The 23,831-nt window shown below is 38.6% G+C and overlaps 1 protein-coding gene across 2 annotated transcripts in view; it reads left to right on the top strand.

The window, feature by feature from the left end:
- Window positions 1-23,831, top strand: part of PARD3B (par-3 family cell polarity regulator beta) — a 1,291,066-nt gene that overhangs the window by 1,050,105 nt on the left and 217,130 nt on the right. For both annotated transcript variants that reach the window (XM_036754801.1, XM_036754802.1), the window contains exon 19: window positions 20,873-20,983. In XM_036754801.1, coding sequence (XP_036610696.1) covers window positions 20,873-20,983 — 111 coding nt within the window. The remainder of the gene's footprint in view (window positions 1-20,872; window positions 20,984-23,831) is intronic.

Raw genomic sequence — 23,831 nt, 5'->3', positions numbered from 1 at the left:
GTTCCTTCAGCCAACTGGTTAAAGTTGTGAGCCCTATCTAGAATTTCATCCCTTCCCTCTCACTTGCTATATATAGCTTTTATGAGCTAGGCAAGAAGCGGGGACTTCCCTTAGCCAAATATTATACAGCTAATCCTTGCTGTTCTTTCTTTTATTTACTGCTAATGCAACCAAGTTGAAATTTTTATAGAACCCAGATAATGTTTGAGCTGATTGTTATTTTATCCAAACCTATTTCCCCATCACCAGCTAGGATGGATTTGAAAGAATCCTGAGCCTTAGAAATGGCAGAGGGGGGAAGAATTAGGAGGGGGATGTCAAATGAATGACAACAGTTTAGTCACACTTGAAATCATTTATAGGCTGGGGTTTCCAAACAACCTTCCAAAATGAATCAACACAAATACTAGGGATTTCTACAGAATCTAATATGACTGGGATGTTTGTAGAAAGGCTTAGTTATTAGAAGGTGCTCCAATATTAGGTGGTGATGTGTAGTAAAACCAGGAGATTAAGAGCGTTAAATCTGAGCCCAAATAAAGGCTTGACAAACTTTCTGCCAGCTCAACTTTCACCCGAATAACTTTGCTTAGTGTATCCTATTCCTTATCCATGATCAGTACAGTCCCTTGCTACTGTAGGCGGGAGGCTTTGAGGGAACTCAGGCAGCCCAGGGCTCCTAGATGATACTTTTAGGTGATACTTTTAAAAATAGAAATAAATTTAATCAAAATAAATTAAACCAAAATAAATTTTAATCTAAATATATAAACCTGGGAGTGAGTAACTGTAATATAAAATTTACCATACAAAAAACTCCAGAGGTAGGAAAAGCATCCTGTGTGCACATTTCATTCCACATTGTGGAATGAAATTTATAATTCTGATTTTTAAAACTCTTTACCCTAAAGCAAAGTTGGTATGTTCCATTTTGAAGTTCAAATCTCAGGTTTATTTCCTTTCACATTTTAGGCCTGGACTTTTAATTTGCCAATGTGAATAGCAATTCTCAGCCCAGGTGAGATATAAATAGCCTACGTATATAGTAGTAACCATGTTGTTTCTTAGGTACAGAGTCCTTTCCTCCTCTATCATCTGATATTAAAATGGAATTAAGCTTCTGTAGGAATTATTCATCTGTGATATTGAACAAAGGAAAAATTAGCCATTGGTATGGGAAAGGATGAAAGAGGAAAATATACTTACCTGGTAGAATAGTAGTTTCACAGTCTGGTGGACAAGCAAATAAGAGCCTGATGCTTTGGACAGACTATAAATCAATTTCTGATTTCTTTGGTCAAATTGTAAATCATTGCAGTGCCACATTAATATATATATATATGTGTGTGTGTGTGTGTGTGTGTGTGTGTGTGTGTGTATACATTCATACATACATATATACAAACACAGTATATATATATGCATGTATTGTATATAGTATATATACATATATATGTGTATGTATATATATGCGGATGTGTGTGTGTGTGTGTGTGTGTGTGTGTGTGTGTGTGTGTGTGTGTGTGTATGGAGAGAGAGAGAGAGAGAGAAAGAGTTACTGGTTTCTTTTGAACTAGGGGGATTAGGAAATCTTTTTCTACCTGATACATGACAGTGGATCACAGTGATGAAGTTTTGGGTTTTTTTTGTTTGTTTTGCTTAATTCTAAATTGATACCTATGTTTTAAAGCAGATAATCTTAACCTGGGGTCTGTGAGCTTGTTTTTTAAAACTAGTTTGATACTTTCATATCCATATAATTTGTAAAACTATGTATTTTATTTTATGAATCTAAAAACTTTTTTTACGATGCCTGCCAAAGGGGTCATAGGAAAGGGAGAAAATTGTGTGTATACATGTATGTATGTGTATGTATAGATAGATGTGTGTGTAGATAGCACCTACTATGTGCCAGTCGCTTTGCTAAGTAATTTACAAATATTATTTCATTTTATTCTCACCACAATCTTGGGAGAAAGGTGCTATTATTATCTTCATTTTATAGTTGAGGAAACTCAGACAGACATGTTAAGTATCTTGCCCAGAGTCATACAGCTGTGAAGTATCTGAAGCTGGATCTGAACTTAGGTTTTCCTGACTCTGGGAAAACCACTGCACTACTTCTAAAGGTAATTTTGCTGGAATCAAGCACCAATTTGACTTAACATGATTTCTGTTACTCCATTGGATGTCAACATAGCTCAGAAATGTTAAAGGAAAAGACCAATAAGGGTAATGGCACCATCTTTAAAAAATATTAAGATGCCCTATAAATTTAAAGCAACTTTGGCACTTTACCACCCCCTTCTCTCTCTCTCTCTCTCTCTCTCTCTCTCTCTCTCTCTCTGTGTGTATATATATATATATATATATATATATATATATATATATATGCATTTTATGTATATATGCATATATATTGGGGTTTTTAAATGTTATCAATACAGCCACAATGAAAGCACACATGATGTTTCTATCACTTGTTTAAAAGTAAACACCTTCCAAACGAGGTTTGCTCTTCCCTTTTGTACAGATTGACCCTGACATTTGCATGTGATCACCACCATGACTAAGTCTGTGGCATGCATAGGGCATTCTGGGTTTTGGAGGAGCCTAGCAAGTTTGTTCTGTCCAGTGCATGAATAGAAACTGGAAACCAAAATGACAGCCCAAGATTCAGTTAGGAAACCCAACTTATTACCAATTCCTGAGTTTCTGAGTTTAAGTGAGAATCTGAATTCTTTTACCAGATTTTTGCATGGTATCTCAAGCATTTTGCATTCCATCAACATTTGTAAACATCATCAAACCTTTGACTTTCTTTCTGTGCAAAAGCAAAGTGCCTGGTGAAATAAATGTGAGGATGGCTGGATTGGTTATAGGTGATTCCTAATTTAGAATGACTTCAATCCTCAGGCTTTCCCTTAAGAGACTTGTAGTTTCAAAAGGGACATTCATCATTAACCTTACTCACAAAGTATTGACATCAGATTCATGACCACATATCAAATGGCATTCAGAATTTCTAATTACCTCATCTTCTTAAAGAACCGTTTTCGATTCTTAAAAGGAAAAAAAAGTGTGTGTATATATATATATGTATATATATGCATATATATACATATATATACACACACATATACATATACACATCTGTACATCCATACATACATATATATTCGGCAGAGCATTATTCACAGGGCCTCTTAGAATGGCATGGGATACAACTAAGCAACAGAGCAGAGTACACTCAAGTCTAGAAAAACATTGCAAGAAACATACCCCAGTTGATTGATATTCAAATCCTAGAACTAAAGATTCCATAATCACAGAAATGTGTAAGTGTTAGGGTCTCAGAGAAAGACCTCTTTTTTTTCCACAGAAGACATACCTTCCACAGGTCCATGTTAAAAATTTTGCCGGGGCAGAGCCAAGATAGCAGCTGAAAAGCAGGGACTTGCATGAGCACCCTGCCAGGTCCCTCCAAAAACCTATTAAAAATGTCTCTGAACAAATTCTAGAACTGCAGAACCCACAAAATAGTAGAGGGAAGCAGGGATCCAGCCCAGGACAGCCTGGATGGTTGCTGGGTGAGGTCTCTCTGGCACAGAGCTGGGAGCGGAGCCCAGCGTGGGCGGCGTCAGGACCAACCAGACCAGGAGCTGGGCAGAACAGGCCCTAGTGCCCTGAATCAGTGAGCTGTGGCAGTTACCAGACTTCTCAACCCACAAATACCAAAGACAACAGAGAAGGTTAGTGGGAAAAGCTGCAGGGACAGAGTGAAAGGAGGTCCCGTTTGGCTACTGCCCTGGGGGCAGTGGAGGTGGTGCAGCTATAGAACTACAGCTGCAGTTACTGTGTGCAGAGCCTGCTTAAGAGCTAAGTCAGGTCCAGATTGGTGGTTCTTGGGGGAGGAGGAGTGCTGGGGTGGCAGAGCTGGCTGTATAGAAATAGCTCTGAAAACAATGGCACATCCCCTCAAGCTTGGAACAAAGTACTCTTTACACTACAAGCAGTCATACCCCACGAAAAACTCAAGAGTCAAGTAAGTTGGCTGGGAACATGGCCAGGCAGCGAAAACAAACTCAGATTCAGTCTCAGACTTTGGAATCTTTCTTTGGTGACAAAGAAGACCAAAACATACAGCCAGAAGAAGTCAACAAAGTCAAAGAGCCTACAACAAAAGCCTCCAAGAAAAACATGAATTGGTCTCAGGCCAAGGAAGAGCTCAAAAAGGATTTGGAAAAGCAAGTTAGAGAAGTAGAAGAAAAATTGGGAAGAGAAATAAGAATGATGCAAGAAAACCATGAAAAACAAGTCAATGACTTGCTAAAGAAGACCCAAAAAAATACTGAAAAAAATATTGAAGAAAACAACACCTTAAAAAATAGACTAACTCAAATGGCAAAAGAGCTCCAATAAGCCAATGAGGAGAAGAATGCCTTGAAAGGCAGAATTAGCCAAATGGAAAAGGAGGTCCAAAAGACCACTGAAGAAAATACTACCTTAAAAATTAGATTGGAGCAAGTGAAAGCTAGTGACTTGATGAGAAATCAAGATATTATAAAACAGAACCAAAGGAATGAAAAAGTGGAAGACAATGTGAAATATCTCATTGGAAAAACCACTAACCTGGAAAATAGATCCAGGAGAGATAATTTAAAAATTATTGGACTACCTGAAAGCCATGATGAAAAAAAAGAGCCTAGATATCTTCTTTCAAGAAATTATCAAGGAGAACTGCCCTGATATTCTAGAGCCAGAGGGTAAAATAGAAATTGAAAGAATCCACCGTTCGCCTCATCAAAAAGATCCCAAAAAGAAAACTCCTAGGAATATTGTCGCCAAATTTCAGAGCTCCCCAATCAAGGAGAAAATATTGCAAGCAGCCAGAAAGAAACAATTTGAGTATTGTGGAAAGACAATCAGAATAATACAAGATCTAGCAGCCTCTACCATAAGGGATCAAAGGGCTTGGAATACGATATTCTGGAGGTCAGTGGAGCTAGGATTAAAACCAAGAATCACCTACCCAGCAAAACTGAGTATCATGCTCCAAGGCAAAATATGGATTTTCAATAAAATAGAGGACTTTCAAGCTTTCTGAGTGAAAAGACCAGAGCTGAGTAGAAAATTTGACTTTCAAACACAAGAATCAAGAGAAGCATGAAAAATTTGGAACAGTGGAAGGTGGCTACATTCTGGGATTACCATCTCTCTCCTTATGTTGGATGAAAGAAGATTGAAATTTCCCAAGAACATCGTTGAATATCTGTGGGTTAATAGGTTGAGAAAGCTAGTGCTTTTTGTACTTTTAAAGGTGGGGATGTAGGAAGAGCATTGACCAGAATTCCCAGAAAATGAACATTTGCCTGACCACTTATGAGGTTACTACTTGATTCCGGTTTTGAATACCACTGCCATTATCATAACATCTTACCAAACCGTCTTTTCAAACCATCTTACATAGTTCTTTATATTTTCAAAGTGCTTGCATGTATGTAATTCCAATGGATCCTGTTAACAACCCTTTGAAGAAGAAGAAGCAGGTAGGGCAGTTTGTAGTCTTCCTTGTTTCATAACAGTTTTTGGTACAGCCTTGTTTCCTCCATTTAATGTTTCATTAATAATTTGCTTTCTTTTTTGCCTAGTCTGTTGTCCTGTGCTTATCTACTTGGGTTTGTTAGGAGTACCAATACTTTGTTCTTCACTCTGAGGCCCACTATAAACATCAGTTGTGAGGTCATAGCAACTTAGAGCTGAAAGAAACCTTAGAGATCATCTAGGTCAGAAGTGTCAAACATGTCCCATTGGTAATCACATTAAAAACTAGTTTCTGTCTGATTTTAATGTGTTGATGTATTAATTTAAAAAAAAATAAAAGAAAACTTTGCATTTGACATATCATTATAGAATTTAGCTCTCTGTTTTGGAAAAAGATATACCTATAGTTTGAAAGAGTTAGGTGTCATAAGACACTAACCTAAGTTAAGCTCTGGTCCCTTTCTGGGGATTGAGAATCTCTGAATCCTTTGTGGCTTGAGGCAGCTATTTAATGCAGTAGATAGAGAGCTCTGGGCCTGGTGTCAGGAAGACCTGAGTTAAAATCCAGCTTCAGATACTTCCTAGACATGTGACCCTGGGCAGGCCACTTAACCTGTCTCTGCCACAATTTCCTCAGTTGTAAGATGGGGATCATAATAGCAGCTACTTCTCAGGATTTGTTGTGACAATCAAATGAGGTATTTATGAAGCACCTAGCATAGTGCCTGGTATATAGTAGCTGCTTTAATATAAATGCTTGGTCCTTCTTCCTTCCCTTGGTCCTTCTCATGTTCAGCTTGCTCAAGCCAAAAGAAAATACTTTCAGGAAGGAAGTACAGAGGAACAGGTGGGATGATCTCAGACAATGACAGATTTTTGATTACCTCTGTTGGGCAGATAATTATCTCAGGGTTTTTCTTGATTATTTTTATAGAAAACATGGGAATTGGGGTTGCATGTTTAGGAATTAGGTTTCATGTCCAACCTAAACTGAGGAGTTTTCTCTGTAAATATCTAAAACAAATGATAGAATTAACTGTGATTCCTGGCTCTCAGTCCTGAGGAAATCATCTCTCAAGTTAACAGCTATGCATAACATGAAGTTAAAGGAAGCACCTTCACCACCCCCATTGAGAGTGCTCCCTAAAGGAATCATAATAACAACAATGGTAATAATAACTAGCATTTATGTAGCACCTACTATGTGCTAGATATTGAACTAAGTGCTTTACAAATATTTTCTCATTTGAACGTCACAGCAGCCCTGGGAGGTAGATGCTATAATGATCCCCATTTTATAGATGAGGAAAACTAAGGCAAATTGAGGTTAAATGACTTGCCCAGAGTCACACAGGTAGTAAGTGTATGAGCCCAGATTCAAATGTAGGTCTTCCTAACTCCAAGCCTGGCATTTTATCCACTAGGCTGCCTAACTGAGAAAGACCTTCCTTCACCCTTCCATTCACATCCTGGGCCATCCACAGTCATCTTGACTTTGATCCTTCCACTAGATTTCAATGACTCAAGAAGGGAGGATGAGGCTGATGACTTTGAGCAGCTCTGCCTCACTTAAATCCAAGTCAAGACATATGATCAGTGATATCTTTGGTCCTCTTCTAAAAGGAAAAGGGAACAAAAGCCAACCAACTAGACCTAGATGTTTAGTCTTGAGCATCTGAAGGCTAGATAGAGTATATTAGAGTTTAAACTTCTTGAGGGCAGGGACACTCTTTCCTTTTTTCATTGTATGTAAATTCCAAGTGCTTCACCTAGGGCCTGGTTCTTAGTAACCATTTAATAAATGCTTGTCGACTTGTGGACTTGGAAGTAGGAAAATTATCAGCCTCTTCACTAAAGCCAACTTCAGTTAAGCTTCCTGCCCTTCCCAGTTCAGCCTGTGACCTTGGAGAAACCCACCAAGGACTAACTGCTTAATTTCTTTTCCCACTCCCTGTGCTTCCTTATCCCTCTCCTTCCCCTTTTACTTAGACTGATGAGACCTGATACCAAACCACATAGAATGGGAAGTTAATGAGACTTTAACAATTATCTAGTCCAATCATCTATCTTACTTTACATGGAGAGGGTCAATGATTTATCCAAGGTCACAAATCTAGTTTGTGAAAGAACCAGGTCTAGATCCAGGTAGCTTGACTCTTAAGTCCTGTGCCTTTTCCACCATCCAATGCTACTTCTACCTTCCTTTAATTCTGGTTTTTTTTTTGCATTTCAGCTTGACTTGTAGAAAGGTCATATCCAGCATAACAGTGCCAAATATGAGTAGGCATGTGTACACAGAAGATCCAGCCTCCTCAGTTCTGTCTTATTAAACAAAGCTTTTCCTTCTAGAGAAAGAAAATCCAAAGTTCAGAGATAGCTTTCATCTTTACAAAAAGTTTAACAAACCAAGTCTCACTTAGCAAGGGTATTAATAGAGTATCAACCCTACTCATTGTTTAAGGATCTCTTATAAGCTCTATCTTGTGTTAATTATTTTGCTTCTTTTGTATTTGCACAATCAATGCTTGACAAAAAAAAAAGAAGTCTCATATTTTAAGGTTTTATGGTACAATGGAAAAGTTCCCCACCCCCAGGAAATATTTCTCTGTAAATCCTCTTTGTCTTTTCTGATAAGGCTCTATAAGAAGGGGAAAAAAAGTGCCAGGATATCATTTATGTGAAACACTAGTTCTGTAGGTTGAGAATATAGGATACACAATAAGAAGCTATGTGAGAGAGAGAGGGTTAATGCTGTGTGTTCTTAATTTTAAATTCCAGATAAATATGATTTCAGCTTTGATCCTATCTGGACTAATTCTTTTGTCACTCAACTAATTAATTCAGCATAGTGGAGAAAAGATGCTAATTTAGGCATCAAAGAAGTGATAATTTTTTTTGTTTAATCAGAGTTATAAAGATAAGTTTCACTCCCATTAGACTGGATCTAAGAGCTCAATCATTTTGTTCTTTTTTCTCTGCAGTAGAATTCTGTATAAAATTTGCCTGTTTCTGTTAATATCTGTGGAGAAGCCATAGCTTCCAGCATTACTCCTTAAAGGGGCCTTTTTAATAGGATTAATAGGAAGAATCAACTATCACCTTTTCTTTTAAATGTAACCAGTTAAACACAGGCACCTGTAATCTCTTCTGAATTTTACACAAGTGGCATGTGGGTATGGGTGTATTTGTGTGGCTAATGAACACTTTGGAAATCTAAGTTGGATTTGTCATTTTGTTTGGAGAATGCAAATGAGTTCTACAGTTTCTTCCTAACTTTTTAATGAGCCCTCCCTGGATTTAATTCCTTTGACAATGGTCAGTTTTTCCTTTGCCATGTATCTTTCTGAGATGATCCCACCTGCCCTGGGAATGGTAACCTCTGAGTTGTTTCCTGCCTGGAAGTGCTTCCTTTTACCGGATGGATCTATTGCACAATTTTGAAGTGAGCCAGGGCAAAATGGGCATGAGAAGAGCAAAGCATTTGGGGAATCGCCTCCAGTCAGCGGGGAAAAAAAATGTGGTTTTATAGGTGTGGTTTACTTCTAAAGCTGCATTCTTTCCTTCCCTGGTTTTTAGGGTGGCTGGGGGAAGGTAGGACAGCATTGGGGAGCCAGGAGGAAAGGAAGAGCAGAGACTGGGAGGCTGTGTTTACACAACTGGAATATCAAGTATTCAGAGAAGCCAGAATTCCCATGGTGATTTACCTGAACTAAGTGTTAAGGATGTAAGAATATTAATCATAATGGAGTCCAAGAAATAGTATATAGGGCTAATGGATCTTATCCTTTCTTTTTTTCTTTCTTTCTTTCTTTCTTTCTTTCTTTCTTTCTTTCTTTCTTTCTTTCTTTCTTTCTTTCTTTTTCTTCCTTCCTTCCTGCCTTCCTTCCTTCCTTCCCTCCTTTCTTCCTTTCTTCCTTTCTTCTAAAGACATTGATTGACTTAAGCTGTTTGTCAACAGAGACAAAACAGAGACTGCTTTACTTGAGATCAAACTATCTGACCTGATGATGATAGAGACAGCAAGAAACTGGTCTTGCCTCTACCCATTTATTCAACAATAAACTAAGTTCCTAGGAGCAACATAAGGGTCTGCTAAGTATTCTGAATCCTCAGGAACCTGATTTGTGTCTTCCTTACCCCCTTGGAAATATAACAGTGTTGAAAGAACTTCCAGCTCAGGCCTGGGCATATCCAAATAAGGCAATACTGCCAAATGCCCCAGAGTGCTCATGACCCAGTGTTGGGGTGTGGCACCTGGGCTTTGAATTTGTGCCCATGCTAAAACACCGAGTAGAAAATTCTGCTGAAGAAAATACTGAGATTTCTTTAAAAAAAACTGTACTCTGTTTCTTTCCAGTCAGTAAACATTTAATAAAAACCTTTTTAACTATTATAAAAAATTCTTTCATTGATGCCTTAGTTAACATAAATACAAAATGAATTTGTCGATGGAATCTTAGGCACTCAGTCTGACTCACCAAGGATCTTTTCCGATGATGGCTAAAACCCGGTAAAAGTGTATGTATGAAAGTAATTAATCAAAGCATAGCCCTGCTCCTGGAGGAGTACTCTTTCTTCTGTAAAACTGAGTGATAGAATAACTTAAGCTCACTCTGGTAGTGGCAGTTAATAAGCTTTTTATGGTCCCCATGTGGACCTGAAAATCATACCTTATTAGTATCTTTATCTTTCTTGCTCACTCATTCACTCTTATTTTCATTTAACTTTAATTTCAGGCCTCTTTTTCTGAATTTCCAACCTTTTATAATGGAGTACTCATCTAATAATCTCTGAATGCATTTTTCATTTACCACAAAATTGTTAGCAAAAGAAACTCCTCTGTGATTTAACGATCACTTAGCTATATTTACAGATCAGTCTTAGCTACCTTTTTTTAAAATTATTTTTTCATATTGTCCATTTTACTTTTTGTGACCTCTAGAATTATTTTTCATTCAGTCAGTGGTTCTAATTCAATTGTGTTTCCTAGTTTCCCAAAATGAGAAAAGCTCATTAGCTGGAGCATCTTCAACCCCTGAATTTAGGAAGCAAGCTGCTTAGACCTCTGCCTACCAGATGTTTCATCCACTTAGGCAGAAGAAATCTCTGGTTTTGGGGGGACCTCCCTGCTTTTTAAGCCTAAAAGCAAACATCAACACACTGGAGATCTGAAGATTCTTGGCTCAGGAATGAAAAGTAGCCAGGACCATAGATTTAGGAATTATGTTTGAGATGCTCAATCCGGGGAATGAGGGTACTTAAAATCCCAGGGAAAATTAGTTGCTTGAGGCCCAGTGAGAAAGGAGGTGGATCCTTAACAGAAATAAGAGATAAATGGAAACATGATACAAGTAAGACAGACAGAGAGAGAGACAGAAAGACAGAGACGCAGAGAGAGACAGAGACAGAGAGAGAGACAGAGAAAGAGAGAGAGAAAATAGGTATAGGTAGAGATAGATATGTGTATATACATATACCAATATATATATATATATATATATATATATATATATATATATATATATATTCATTACCAGTAATCCAGAAATGAACACATAGGTTAGAAATACTATTTTGAGGATTCAGCTATTTGACTCTATTTGTGTTTATTGGTGAGATTTTTGAATTCATGATTCTTCTCAAATATTGGGGTTTTCTTCAGTAACTAAAGCATAAATTGTGCAAAGAAGAAAAGCATCCAGGCAGTAAACGCGTTTCCAGGTGCATGAGCTTTGACAATAGCATGAGTCACTCAGCTTCTACCTTTGGACAGATCCCATAAAGCAAACCCCGTATCTTCTTTTGCATGTGGCAGCCTGGACTCACAAGGTTTAAAATATCGCCCTTCCATTGTGAAAAGCAAGCTAATAGTTTTATAGCATTCCACTCCTCTTATTCATAGTCACAGGCATGGGCCCTAGCAACCATCGGCAAACAGGAGGGTTCCTGAAAAAAAAAAAAAGAATGTAGGTTTTTTTTCTTAGCAAATAAAGACCTGTCTGCAACAAATGTTGGTTGGTTCCTTATTGTATCAATAGCATAAGCATCACAGTGACTGATAACACTGCCTTTGGGGGTTCAGAACAAAACCCCTTAAAAACCCTCTAATTAGGTAATTTCTTTTGAATTTTTATCAGATTCCAGTATTTCCAACGCACAATAGGAAGACATTTGCTGGGCGAATTTTAAAGAAAGGTGAACTGCAGAAAACCTTAAGAGACTTCCATAGAAGGAAGTTAATTTCATCAGCATCTGCATATGCTAATTCAGAACCCAATTTAGAATACATCAGACAACAGAGACCTTTGAGGGGAGGGTTTCTGCAGGCAGAGAGGCCTGTGAACTCTTGCTCCTGTTTCTATTTCAACCACTTCAGAATGTAGGACTTGTAGAAGTTTAAAGGACAATTAAATAAGACCACTCACTGTATAGTGGGGGCTGAATTCACTAAGCCTAGGAAAAACCATGTGCCAATGGAGATGTTTACATATTTATTTCCAAGTCTAATACTTACTGGTTACAAATAAAGATCACTTATCTAGCCCCTCAAATAGTCTCACTGACAAAGCAGTTTGTTACATCATAGGATCATCGATTTAAAGCTGGAAGGGCCAGTGAGCCTGATTCCCAGATGAGGAAACTGAGGCACAGAGCAGTTTAATGCCTTCCTGAGGTCACTCAACTAGTAAGTGACTGAGGTAGGGTTTGAACAGGACTCTTCCTGATGCCAAGGCCAATCCCATCCTCTACATCCTTCAACGGTTTACTCATTTTGGTGAATGCAAAGTTTTCAAGTCATTGAGGTTGCTTTCCGACTTCCCTTTCTGTACCTTTCCACTGCACTCTTATACTCTCCCCTTTGTCTCACACCTAGTCAACTTATTTGTGGCCTTTGGGGTGGGGGTGGGGTGGTAGGAGAGATTAATTTAGTTTGACATTTAAACATTTGGTTTTTCCTTTCCCCATTTCATAATTCTTTTACCTGTTAACTATTCTGGTAAGAGCTTTCACAAAGTAGTATGTAGAAATTATTGGCTAAAATCATGATTTTATGTTTCCTAGGCATTTCCACTTTCTATAGCACCTAAGATCCCATTACTACAGATAATTGAGAGCAAGCTATCTCTTTTGTGCTATCTCTCTGACTATCTTTCATCTGGAAAAGGGGCCACTTTTCATCCTCCATAATTGTCCTCCCATCCATATCCCTTCCTCATCAAATCAAAACTTCCATTCCCTTAATACCATTGACCTCTGGCAGAAGTCAGGAAAAAAGTATTTTTGTTTTAACTGATGCCCCTAAGCTATGAATGACATACCCATACATATCTTGTCAGAGAAGAGCTTCAAAAGAGAAAGTTTGTTAACCTGAATGAGTCTAATTGCTAAAATTTCAGACAGCGTACTAAAGTGAAATAAAAAACATTTCAGGCAGCCTGAGGGAGATATTTCTGGGCAGGAGGAATTTCTCCATAAACTTTAAATGGTACCTAGTGATAGTCGTATATAAACTTTACCTGTTTGGGTTGGTAACATTCCCCTCCCCTCTTCAGTATAATGTCTAACTCATTGAGTTCACATAGTATTAACTGAAAAATAAATTTTAAATCAAGTTGCTACATATAAGAAACAACTACATGAATATGTATGTTTCTTAAACAAGTCTGAAATATCAAAATACAAATGAAAAATAAATTAAAGGATGGTTATTCACTTTTTCAAAGGATTCATTGTAGGAGGCTTCCTCAGTGCATTTTTTTTAAAAAAGTATTATTTCTTTCTTTTTAACCTATAGTGCATTTAAAATGTGATCCAACATAGCTTACTCCAAATTATCTATGATAATGGAGTCTTAGGTGCTATAGATAATAGAAATGCCTAGAAAACAAAAAATCATGATTTTAAAAAGCCAATAATTCCTATATAAAGAGCTTTGTAAAGCTCTTACCAGAATAGTTAACAGGCAAACAAATTGATTTGTTTCAACTTCAGTTCTTCCCTTTGTATTCCTGATGAGGCTACCAAAAGAATTATCAAATGGGGAAAGGATAAACCAAATATTTAAATGTCAAACTAAATGAATCTCCCCAAATACCACCACCCAAAAAAAGCTGAGTCAGTGTGAAATAGGAAGAGTCTGCATATTTATGTAGATTCCTATAGTAGAGTAATGGGACATTGAAGGAAAGGTCAAGAGATGTCAGTTCTAGTTCCAGCTCTGGCAGTTTCGACATTTGTTACCTTAATAATGTCAGTCCTCTGGGCCTCAGTTTCCTTGTCTATAAAATGGGAGTGGGGATTTGAACTAGAATGTCTATAATTCTGTACTATTCCTAGACTGCTTTCCACCTTGCCAAAGGTTATTTTTGTCTTTTTGGAATTGATTTGTGACCATCATATTTGTCAAATGAAATAAATTCCTCATAGATCATGGCCCTTTTTCCTTGAAACTTGGACATAGGACCATATACAGGAGTCAATCCATTTGTCATTTTTGTGGTTTTGCTTGATTTGACAGCTATTGAGACTTATTGATAAGAAGTCTTTGCTGCATTTCCCAAATGGTTGTGCTGAAACAATCTCTGACACATGATGGAAATAAGGGTTTCCATGAGAAAATTTCATTGCTAGTGATATTTTTTTTTCCTCTGAAATGTTAAATGTGAAATTACCTATGTATCTAAAATATATATTCTATGTAGCAAATTTTAGTAGGGAAATAAATTTAACGTATTCCAGTTTATTTCCAGATTCCTCTGACTAGCCCTTTATCTTAAGAGTATTATAGATCCCCCTGTTCTATTTATGTGTTCCATCACTATGGTTCAAATCCAACAGTGTTCCATGGCCAAATTAGTTTGGAAAACACTGCTTTACGGAATGTATGTACATCCCTCACTTCCCCTATTTAACATGCTTTCCCATTCTGTCTCCATAGTACCACTAAGCTATTTTTACTTGATAAAGAATAATTTACTAGCTAAAGCCATAAAGAGCAAAGTGTGGCAGGTGCTAGAATATTACCTCTGCCTTTGATATCAGGATCTCTTCCATCTCTGATCTCCCAAGGTTTAAAAGAAATCTACATGGTTAGAAAAAGGTGTTTGGAACATGAAAAAGAAGCAAGATGGAAATCTAGCATTTACAGTCTAGCAGTTTTGGTGTTGTTTTTATCGTCTTCTGGGGGCAAGATGAGGGGACTCACTTCGTTTTAGATCCTCACAATGACTTCTTCTTCTGCTAAACATCATTATCATAGGGAAAGGTGTTTTGAGATCACAGCCTCTGATCATTCAGCTATCCATTTAAGTGCCATCTTTATACAGATGACTCCCACATTTATTCTCTCCCACCTTGAACTCTCAAACTCCAGGCTTACTACAAGTCTCCACCTGGATGCCTCATCAGCACCTCAAACTTAACATATTCAAAACCAAGCTAATTCTTTCACCCCCAAAACTTCCTCCTCCTTCTCACTGCATGGTTTCTGAGTTTCTGAGACACCCTCATCAATTTCTTATATCTGAACTGTTGATTTTATTTTTGCTTCTTCCCTCTCTGGCACTGTAGTACCTGATCAAATTTCAAATCCAATCTCTTCTTCTCCATGGTAACTTTCACATTTCTTCCTTCCGTGCTGTTTCCACTGCCACTTCACTAACACATGTCCTCATTATTAGCCTCTTGAACTATTACAAGAGCCTCTTAGAAGATCTTTTTGCCTCCACTCTACCCTTTGCTCTTCATTTTTTATCCTTTGTACCACTTCCTGATTAATCTTCCTTTTGCACAGAAATAGTCATGTTACCCTCTGGTAGATCCTTATTCACTACCAAGTTAAGTTCAAACTAGAGTACACTGTCTTTGAGTAAAGAAAGGTAGATGAATGTTAGAAATGTTTGGGAGGTAAATTGGTGAGACATGATAACCAATTGTATATGGAAGGTGAAAGAAAAGGAATAGTCATGAACAAGTCCAAGGTTCTGAACTAGGGTGACTAGGAAGAAAGTGGTTCCACTAAAACAAATAGAGAAGTTTGGGAAGTGTAAGTGGGTAAGATGATAGGTTCCATTTTGCACATTTTGAATTAGAGATGCTGAGATATCATTCAAGTGGATTTGTCCTATAGAAATTTGCCACTCAGAAATGAATTCAATAGAGAGATTGGAGCTGAATGTGTCATAGGCATGGAGGTGAAAAAAGAGCTGCTGAGATCACCATGAGGAAGAGTGTAGAGAGAGAAGAATAGATGTCCTAGGACAAAACTTTGGAAGTGCCCGCACTTTAGATGACTAATGATCTAGCAAAGTTATATAAGAAGTGGAGTGAGGCAACTCAGAAAAGAATTAGGAAAGAGTAGTTTCATAGAAATCAGTGGAGAAGAAGGGAAGAGGGTTTCCAGAAAGGAGAAGCTGACAGTGTCAATACTACAGAGAGGTCAAGGAGGATAAGAACTGAGAAAAGACCATTGAATTTGACAGTTAATAAATCAATGATAACCACCAAGAGTACAATTTCAGTAGAGTGCTGGAGTCAGAAATCAGATTGAAAGGACTGAGACGTGAGTGGTTCATGGTGAGGTGAGGATGGACAGTTTTCCCAAAGAGCTTGGTAATAAAACAGCAAAGAGATACAGAATGATAGCTGGAGGGGACAGCAAGGCCAAGTAAAGGTTTTTTCCTCTGAGTAACTGGGGCTATCTTTTCAAGCTTGTAGAATAGATTCCTCAAACAAGGCTATCCCAGGCTCAAGGTGCTTTGTTAGGTCCACGTCCACTCAAAACAGTAGCCCGTGAGCATCCACCAATGTATTTTCCTTTAATAGTTAGCCAGAAGACACAACTAAAAGCTAAGGCATTTAATGAAGTAGGATAAGAAAAGTAAGTAATAAAACATTTCCTAGGGCATACTCTATACATCATTTGTAAGAGTGGGCACAGACAGGAAACACATACAGAGGAAACATATGTGATCAAGGCATATGTATGGAGATGAAGCACACGCTTGTGATTCTGGTCACCAGTGTCTTGTTATTATGCTGCTCCTGCTGGACTTACTCTCCAACGATCTCCACCAGATGCATCCTCTCTTATGTATATTGCTCTACTGCCAAGCTTGGCTCCACTGCTCAGATGGTGGCAGAATTTCTCTCTGTTTACAGGTTCTGGCTTCAGCTGGAGTCCTTGTCTATGGTGATATCTCTCCCTCCTGAGAAGGGTGGATTCTGCCATGCTCTTTTAGATTAAAGTCTTGAGAAAAACAGTAGCCTTTATACTTAACCCTATATGGAACCGCAACCTAGTTGGGGAGACCCTCTAGGTTATTTGTTAGTTAAAGAGTCTGTTCCATACAGAGTCATACCTAGAATGGCCTTTTTTTTAATCTTCAGCAGATTCTTTGTCCCAGCTACCAAGTTAAAATATAGAGAAGAATATTTTCTTAATGAGGAAGAGGATGCTCTGATTTAATCTTTTTTTTTGAGCTCCACTTCCTAGTTTGTATCTCTTTGTTGAAGGTCTCAATTTTATGCTTCTTTGTTAGTTTGACTACAACTAATGATTAAATGGGAAAAAAAATGTTGAACGTTTATTATGTGCCAAGCACTGTGCTAAGTGCTGAGAATTCAAATAGGAAAAACAATGATGAGAATTCTTGCTTTCAAAGACACCACACTCTAATTTGGAGAGGCAAGTCATGTAAAAGATTTCAGCTGAAGAATAGATGAAAAAGCCCCAAATCCTAAGAGTATAGTGACAAGGTGAATGGAAAGACCTAGGGGTTCATTAGGATGTACCTACAGATTGGATAACAAGGCTCTGGAGAGCATGGTGGCAGGGCAGATGGTAAGGCCTGAAGGACCATAGGATGCAATGGCAGGGCAGATGGTAAGATATAATGGTCCTCCATTTCACTGGAAGGCTTGTAATTCATCCAACTGGTATAAAAAGCCAATTACACCCAGTTTACCCATGGGCTCTGGCTGGCCTCTTATGGAGGATGTCCTGCTGATATGGCAGCTGGGATGAGGTCTGGATTGGGTGGCCTGGAGGTGATGGGAGGAGGAGTGAAGGAAAGGGAAAGAAAAATGGCATCCCCTGGTTGGTGTATTCTTCCCACCCAACTGTCCAGATGGTGTCTAGTCACCCTCCACACGAGAGGTTTTTCTCCCAACTGCCAGGCTTCTCAGAGCCCCAGCCCCCCACTTCCTCGATTTCAAAATCACATCATAATTCACATTCAGAAAATTTTGGAAAGGGGAGGTATAGAGACAAAACAAAATTTGGAAGTCAAGGAATTTACCTTACTCTTGCCTAATCAAATTCCTGCCTTCATTATATTTATGTAGCCAGCAAGTCCTAAAGCCTTGTCAAGCTTTCAGCTCCCTAACATCAGGACAGGCAAAACCTGGACTTAGGCAGTGATAGAATGTGTTATTGGGGAGGGGTATGATTAATGGAGCAAAGTTCTAGAGGAGGTGGGATCAAAGGCACAAGTAGTAGAATTATCCTTGGCAAAGAAAGGGATCACCTCTTCCTCAGGGCAAAGGAGGAGAGAATATTTCAAGATGGAGAGTTTTGAAGTGTGAAAGAGAGGGGATGGGAGAATGCATGAAAAAAGTTATTGTGCTTTGCTTAGGGAAGTAGGGGATTTAGGATAGCTGCTTTGGGGGCATGATCAGGGAATAGAAATACCATGGCTACAATGGGAATCCATTTGACATTAGATAACATGAATTTTCTGTAAACCCAATTGAAAGAGATGTGTGACTTTCTTTGGTACTGGTCAGCAGCAAGAGGAGAAGAGGGATGGTAGGTTTGACTCTAGATTCACAACTGAACAAGATGGTGGCAAAATAAAGAAATAAGGGAGTCAAAGGTAGAGAACTTCACATATTTGAACTGATGTATATGAGACCAAGACCAAGGGAGGAAAGTGAATCCAAAATAGGGGTGATGGATTAAAAAAAAGAAGAAAAGGAAAAACTGAAGGTCATGGTGAGGATGAAGAATAAATTTAAGAGTGAGTGAGGCAGAAGAAAAGATATGACAGATTTTTCTCAAAGAGAAGAATTTCCATGTCCTAGTATAGTTATGCGTGATGCTGGGATCTAAGATCTGGCTACTCCTCTGGGTGGTTGAGTTACATTGAAGATCATTAGATTTGAGGCTAATGAAACTGAGGTCTAAGTATTCAAAGAGATGTCAGCCTGAGTGTTGAAGTCCTCAAGTAGGTGGGGATTGAGGTGAAAAGACAGACTGTGAGCCAGCTTGGAAACTTCTCAAGAGAGAAGGATTCTCTAAATGATGGCAACAGAGTTCTGGACTGGGTGAAATCCCTGGATGGAATGACTCTCAAAGGAGGTGAGGTTGCAGTGACGGGAAGTAGTAGAGAGCAAATTGATAATATAGAACCAAAAGCATACTGATTTTTTTTTTCTCGGCCCTGTGTGGCAAGAGTATGAGAGAAGAAATAGCCCCCACTGGAGATCCCAGACATAGGGTATCTTCCTAGAAATCCAAGTTTCTGTGAAGTTTTTAAAAAGTATGAAACAAAAGATGAGATTTTGTTGAAATCTTGATTAAGGGTTTCATAGGGCACAGTGGAAGAGTTGTGCAGGAGAGGAAAGGGTATTAAGGAAGACAACACTGAGACTGTAGGGAAACCTAATGAAGGAGAAGGGTTTTCACATTTACAAAAGCACAGCTCTGAAGCACATGAATTACTGAAGTAGAAAATAAGAGTTGATTTACCTTAGGATGAAGACCGAGGACTATAGGGTGTGAAGATGATGGAGTGCAGCACTGGAATGTCTTTGAGAAGACTGAGGAGCTGGGGTTGAGGGAGTGGGGAGGCTGGGAGGGATACACCAGGCAGAAAGCTCAAAAACGTAAAGACGGCTCAATGGCACAATGGATACAGCACTGGACCTTAGGTCAGGGTGACCTGAGTTCAGTTCTGGACTCAGGTATTTAGTAGTTGTGTGACTCTGGGCAAGTCTCTTGTACCCTGTCAGTTTCCTCATATATGAAGTGGGAAAAGTAATACCACCTACCTCCCATATTTGTGGTAAAGATAGAATTAGATATTTGTAAAGTCCTTTGCCAACAACATCACCCTTATTATTTAGGAAGGGATTGCAATGGGGCAAAAAATAGAGGGGAGGGGCAGCTAGGTGGTACAGTGAGAGTAGTGCCCCACCTGGAATCAGGAAGACACATCTGGCTTCAGGCACTTTCTGGCAAATCATGGGCAAATCACTTCACCCTGTCTGCCTCAGTTTCCTCATTTGTAAAATGAGCTGGAGAAGGAAATGGCAAATCACTCCAGTATCTCTGCCTAGAAAACCCCAAATGGGGTCAAGAAGATGCAGACATGACTCAAATGACTGAACAACAACCTTTTCATTCAATTTTTAGTTCTAGACTCAGTGGTCTAGGTAGAACGTGTGACTCTAGTGGAGTAAAGAGACTTATGTTTGAAACCTTCCTCATATACTAACCACCTTTCCCCCAGACAAGTCATCCTCCACTGAGTCAAAGAGATTTTCCTAAAGTATAGGTCTGACTATGAAAGCGACTTCCCTGTTACCTCCAAGATCAAATATAAAACACTCTGTCTGGCATTTTGGCCCTTCACAGTCTGTCTCCTTCTGTAACAGCAACCACATGGGCACACCCAGGATGGCTGCTAGCACGGGTTCTTAGATCTCCTTTACTAGGAAAAGTAGCTGTTTAAGGGGTCAACAATCTTTAATTATGTTCACCAGGTCAAGGAAAAAGTCATCACCCTGAACTTCAGAGAAAATACAAACAAGAAAATACAGAGAAAAAATACAAGCAGAGAAATAAAGACCAACAGACAGGGCTTTACTGCCTGAATCAAAGCAATATTGCTCTACACTTTCTATACATCCCTGGATTGAGAGACCTTTACCTTTGAGCAGTCGGGGAGCTCTGAACATATGGCCACTCAGAGTCTATATATATGTGTGTGTGTGTGTGTGTGTGTGTGTGTGTGTGTGTGTGTGTGTGTATGTGTGTGTATATGTGTATGTATATGTATGTGCATATATATATATACATATATATACAGCAACTTCATGATGTTGTTTTGATGAAAGTACTTTTTAGACCTTAGGATGCTATGTGAATGTTATTTCTATTATTGGTATGCTTTTATTGTCTGTAAGATGAGCTTGCTAATACTTTCTGATACTATGGAGCACTGGGGTTTAGCAAGAATCATCGAGCTAAGAATAACTGTAAGGAAAATAGGATTATTGCTAATCATCTCTTATCCCTGCCCCCTCCCTCTTTGTGTTTTCCCAGATTTGGGAAGAAAAAAGAGGATAAAGGTGGAAAAAATGAACAGAAGGGAAATCTAAAGCAAGGCACACTCCAAGAAGAAGAGCTAGAAAAAATGAAGGAAGAACGTGAAAGGTAAGCCCAAATCTAGTTTTCCATACAGACGTACCCTTCTATAAAGAGAGTCTATCAAACGTTATTGAACAGTGATTATTCATTATTTTTCTTTTGCTCCAACTCGGTAATTCTATTGTTATAGGGAACTTCTGGTGTGGACATTCCATCTGCCAATAAAGATTGGCAACTGTTGTGTAATTGATGTTTTCTAAGAGTTTCCTGGGCCACTGGAAGGCACTGACTTGCCCAGGATCGAACAGCTAGTATGTAACCAAGGCTAGACTTGAACCCAGTTCTTCTAGATCCAAGGCTAGCCCTTCATCCACCAAATTACATTACCTCTTCAAAATGAAAATGCACCCAATCTTCCTCTAATACTTTTCCTGTGGAATTCAGTATTCCCTATTTTAATTTAACATGGTACATTCTTGGAACCAGTCAATAAAGCTAGACAGTTGGCATCAATGTAAACAGAGCCTTGAACTTTCAGAGATTCAGAGAGTTGGAAAAGGTTTATATCTCTACTCCGACCACTAAATGATGGATGGATTTCCATCTAAAAAAATCCCTAACAAGTATTCATTCAACATCCATTTGAATACAACCAGGAACAGGAAATTCATATTAGGTATCCCATTCCTTTTCAGGGAGCTCTAACTGTAAGTAAATTCTTCCTTATATAAACTTGAAATACGGTTTTTCCTAACTTAAAAGAACACAGAATCTAGATTTGAGGGAAGTAGCAAAGTGGTAAAGAGAATAGAGAGCTACCAGTAGAGTGGGAAAGGTTGGAGTTCAACTTTCCCAACTCTTCATGGCCCCATTGGAGGTTTTCTTGGCAAAGATACTAGAGTGGTTTGCCATTCCTTTCTCCAGCTCCTCTTACAGATGAGGAACTGAGGCAAGCAGGGTAAAGTGACTTTCCCCGGGTCACACAGCTAGTAAGCATCTGAGGCCAGATTTGAACTCAGGAAGATGAGTCTTACTGACTCCAGGCCCGGTGCTCTATCTCCTGCACCACCTAGCTGCCCATATGTATAAGAATGTATGTACATACACACATACATATATATTAATGTTGTTGTCACTAGAGATCATCTAGTTCAAGCCTCTTTCTCAGATGAAAAAAAATGAAGGCCAGAGAGATTGAATGTCTTGCCCGGTATTACAAAGATATTATAGCAGAGCTCAGGTGTTCTTATTCCAAAGCTGTTGCTCTTTCAAATACACCATCAGGCTGCCTCTCTAGGTCTCTGGATTCCTTCAAAATAAAATCTAATCGCTTTTCTACATGGCAGCCTTTCAAATAGATGAATGCAACAAGTTGATTTGAATTTATTTTTAAGATTTAATTAATTTTTTCAGTTAAAAATCTTTTTTTTTCTCTCATTCCCTCTTTGCTTCTTTCCTTCACTGAAAAAAATAGAGAAGCAAAATATTTGCGACAGATATACATAAGCAAAACAAATTCCTGAGGAATTGACCATATTCAGAAATACATCTCACTATGTTGATCAGCATTCTTTGGTCTTTCCAAGTTATTTGTCTTTGCAATGTTGTTGTTATATAAAGTGTTCTCTTGATTCTACTCACTTCACTCTGCATCAGTTCATAGAGGGCTTCCCAGGTTTCTCTGAACCTATCCCTTCATTTTTTTATGACACGGTAGTATTCCCTTACATTAATTTACCACAATTGGTTCAGTCATTCTCCTATAGATGGATACCTCCTTAGTTCCCAGTTCTTTGTCATCACAAAAAGATCTAACATAAATACTACTGGGCATGTGGGTCCTTTTCCTCTTTCTTTGATATCTTTGGGTATAGTCCATTTTGAAGCAGGGAAAGGAAGGGAACTAATATTTATTAAGCACCTGATATGTGCTAAGCATTATGCTATGCATTTTTAAAAGATCCTGTTTGGTTCCCACAACAACCCTGGAAGGTAGGTGCTCTTGTTTTATTTGTGTGTGTGTGTGTGTGTGTGTGTGTGTATGTGTGTGTGTGTGTGTGTGTGTTTAATTTATTTTTTATTTTTGGTTTACAACACTCAGTCCACAAGTTTTTGAGTTCCAAATTTTCTCCCCCTCCTTCTCCTCCTGCTTTCACCCCAAGATGGCATGCAATCCGATATAGGTTTTACATATACCTTCACATTAACCTTATTTACACAATAGTCAAGTTGTAAAGAAGAGTTGTAACTGATGGAATGAATCATGAGAAAGCAGAAACAAAACCAAAAAAGAAGGAAAAAAAGAGAGAGCAAATAGTTTGCCTCAATCTGTATTCAGGCTCCGTAATTCTTTCTATGGATGTGGATAGCTTTTTCTATCATGAGTCTTTTGGAGCTGTCTTTGAACCTTGCATTGAGGAGAAGAGCCAAGTCTATCAAAGTTAGTCATCACAGATATAGTGTGTCTGTAATCGTGTATAACGTTCTCCTGGTTCTGCTCCCCTCACTCAGCATCAGTTCATATAAGTCTTTCCAGGTCATTATGAAGTCCACATCTTCCCCATTTCTTATAGCACAGTAATATTACGTTACATTCATATACCACTGCTTATTTAGCCATTCCCCAATTGATGGGCATCCCCTTGATTTCCAGTTATTTGCCACCACAAAAAGAGTTGCTGTAAATATTTTTGTGCATACTGGTCCATTTCCCACTTCTATGATCTCTTTGGGATACAGCCCTAGAAGTGGTATTGCTGGGTCAAAGGGTATGCACATCTTTATAGTCCTTTAGGCATAGTTCGAAATTGCTCTCCAGAATGGCTGATCAGTTCACAATTCCACCAACAATGTAACAGTGTTCCAATTTTCCCACATCCTCTCCAGTTGGCCAATCTGACAGGAGAGAGGCGGT

This window comes from Trichosurus vulpecula, chromosome 4 (genome assembly GCF_011100635.1).
Source record: "Trichosurus vulpecula isolate mTriVul1 chromosome 4, mTriVul1.pri, whole genome shotgun sequence".
Taxonomy (NCBI): domain Eukaryota; kingdom Metazoa; phylum Chordata; class Mammalia; order Diprotodontia; family Phalangeridae; genus Trichosurus; species Trichosurus vulpecula.
This window is presented reverse-complemented; position numbering and strand designations above follow the sequence as displayed.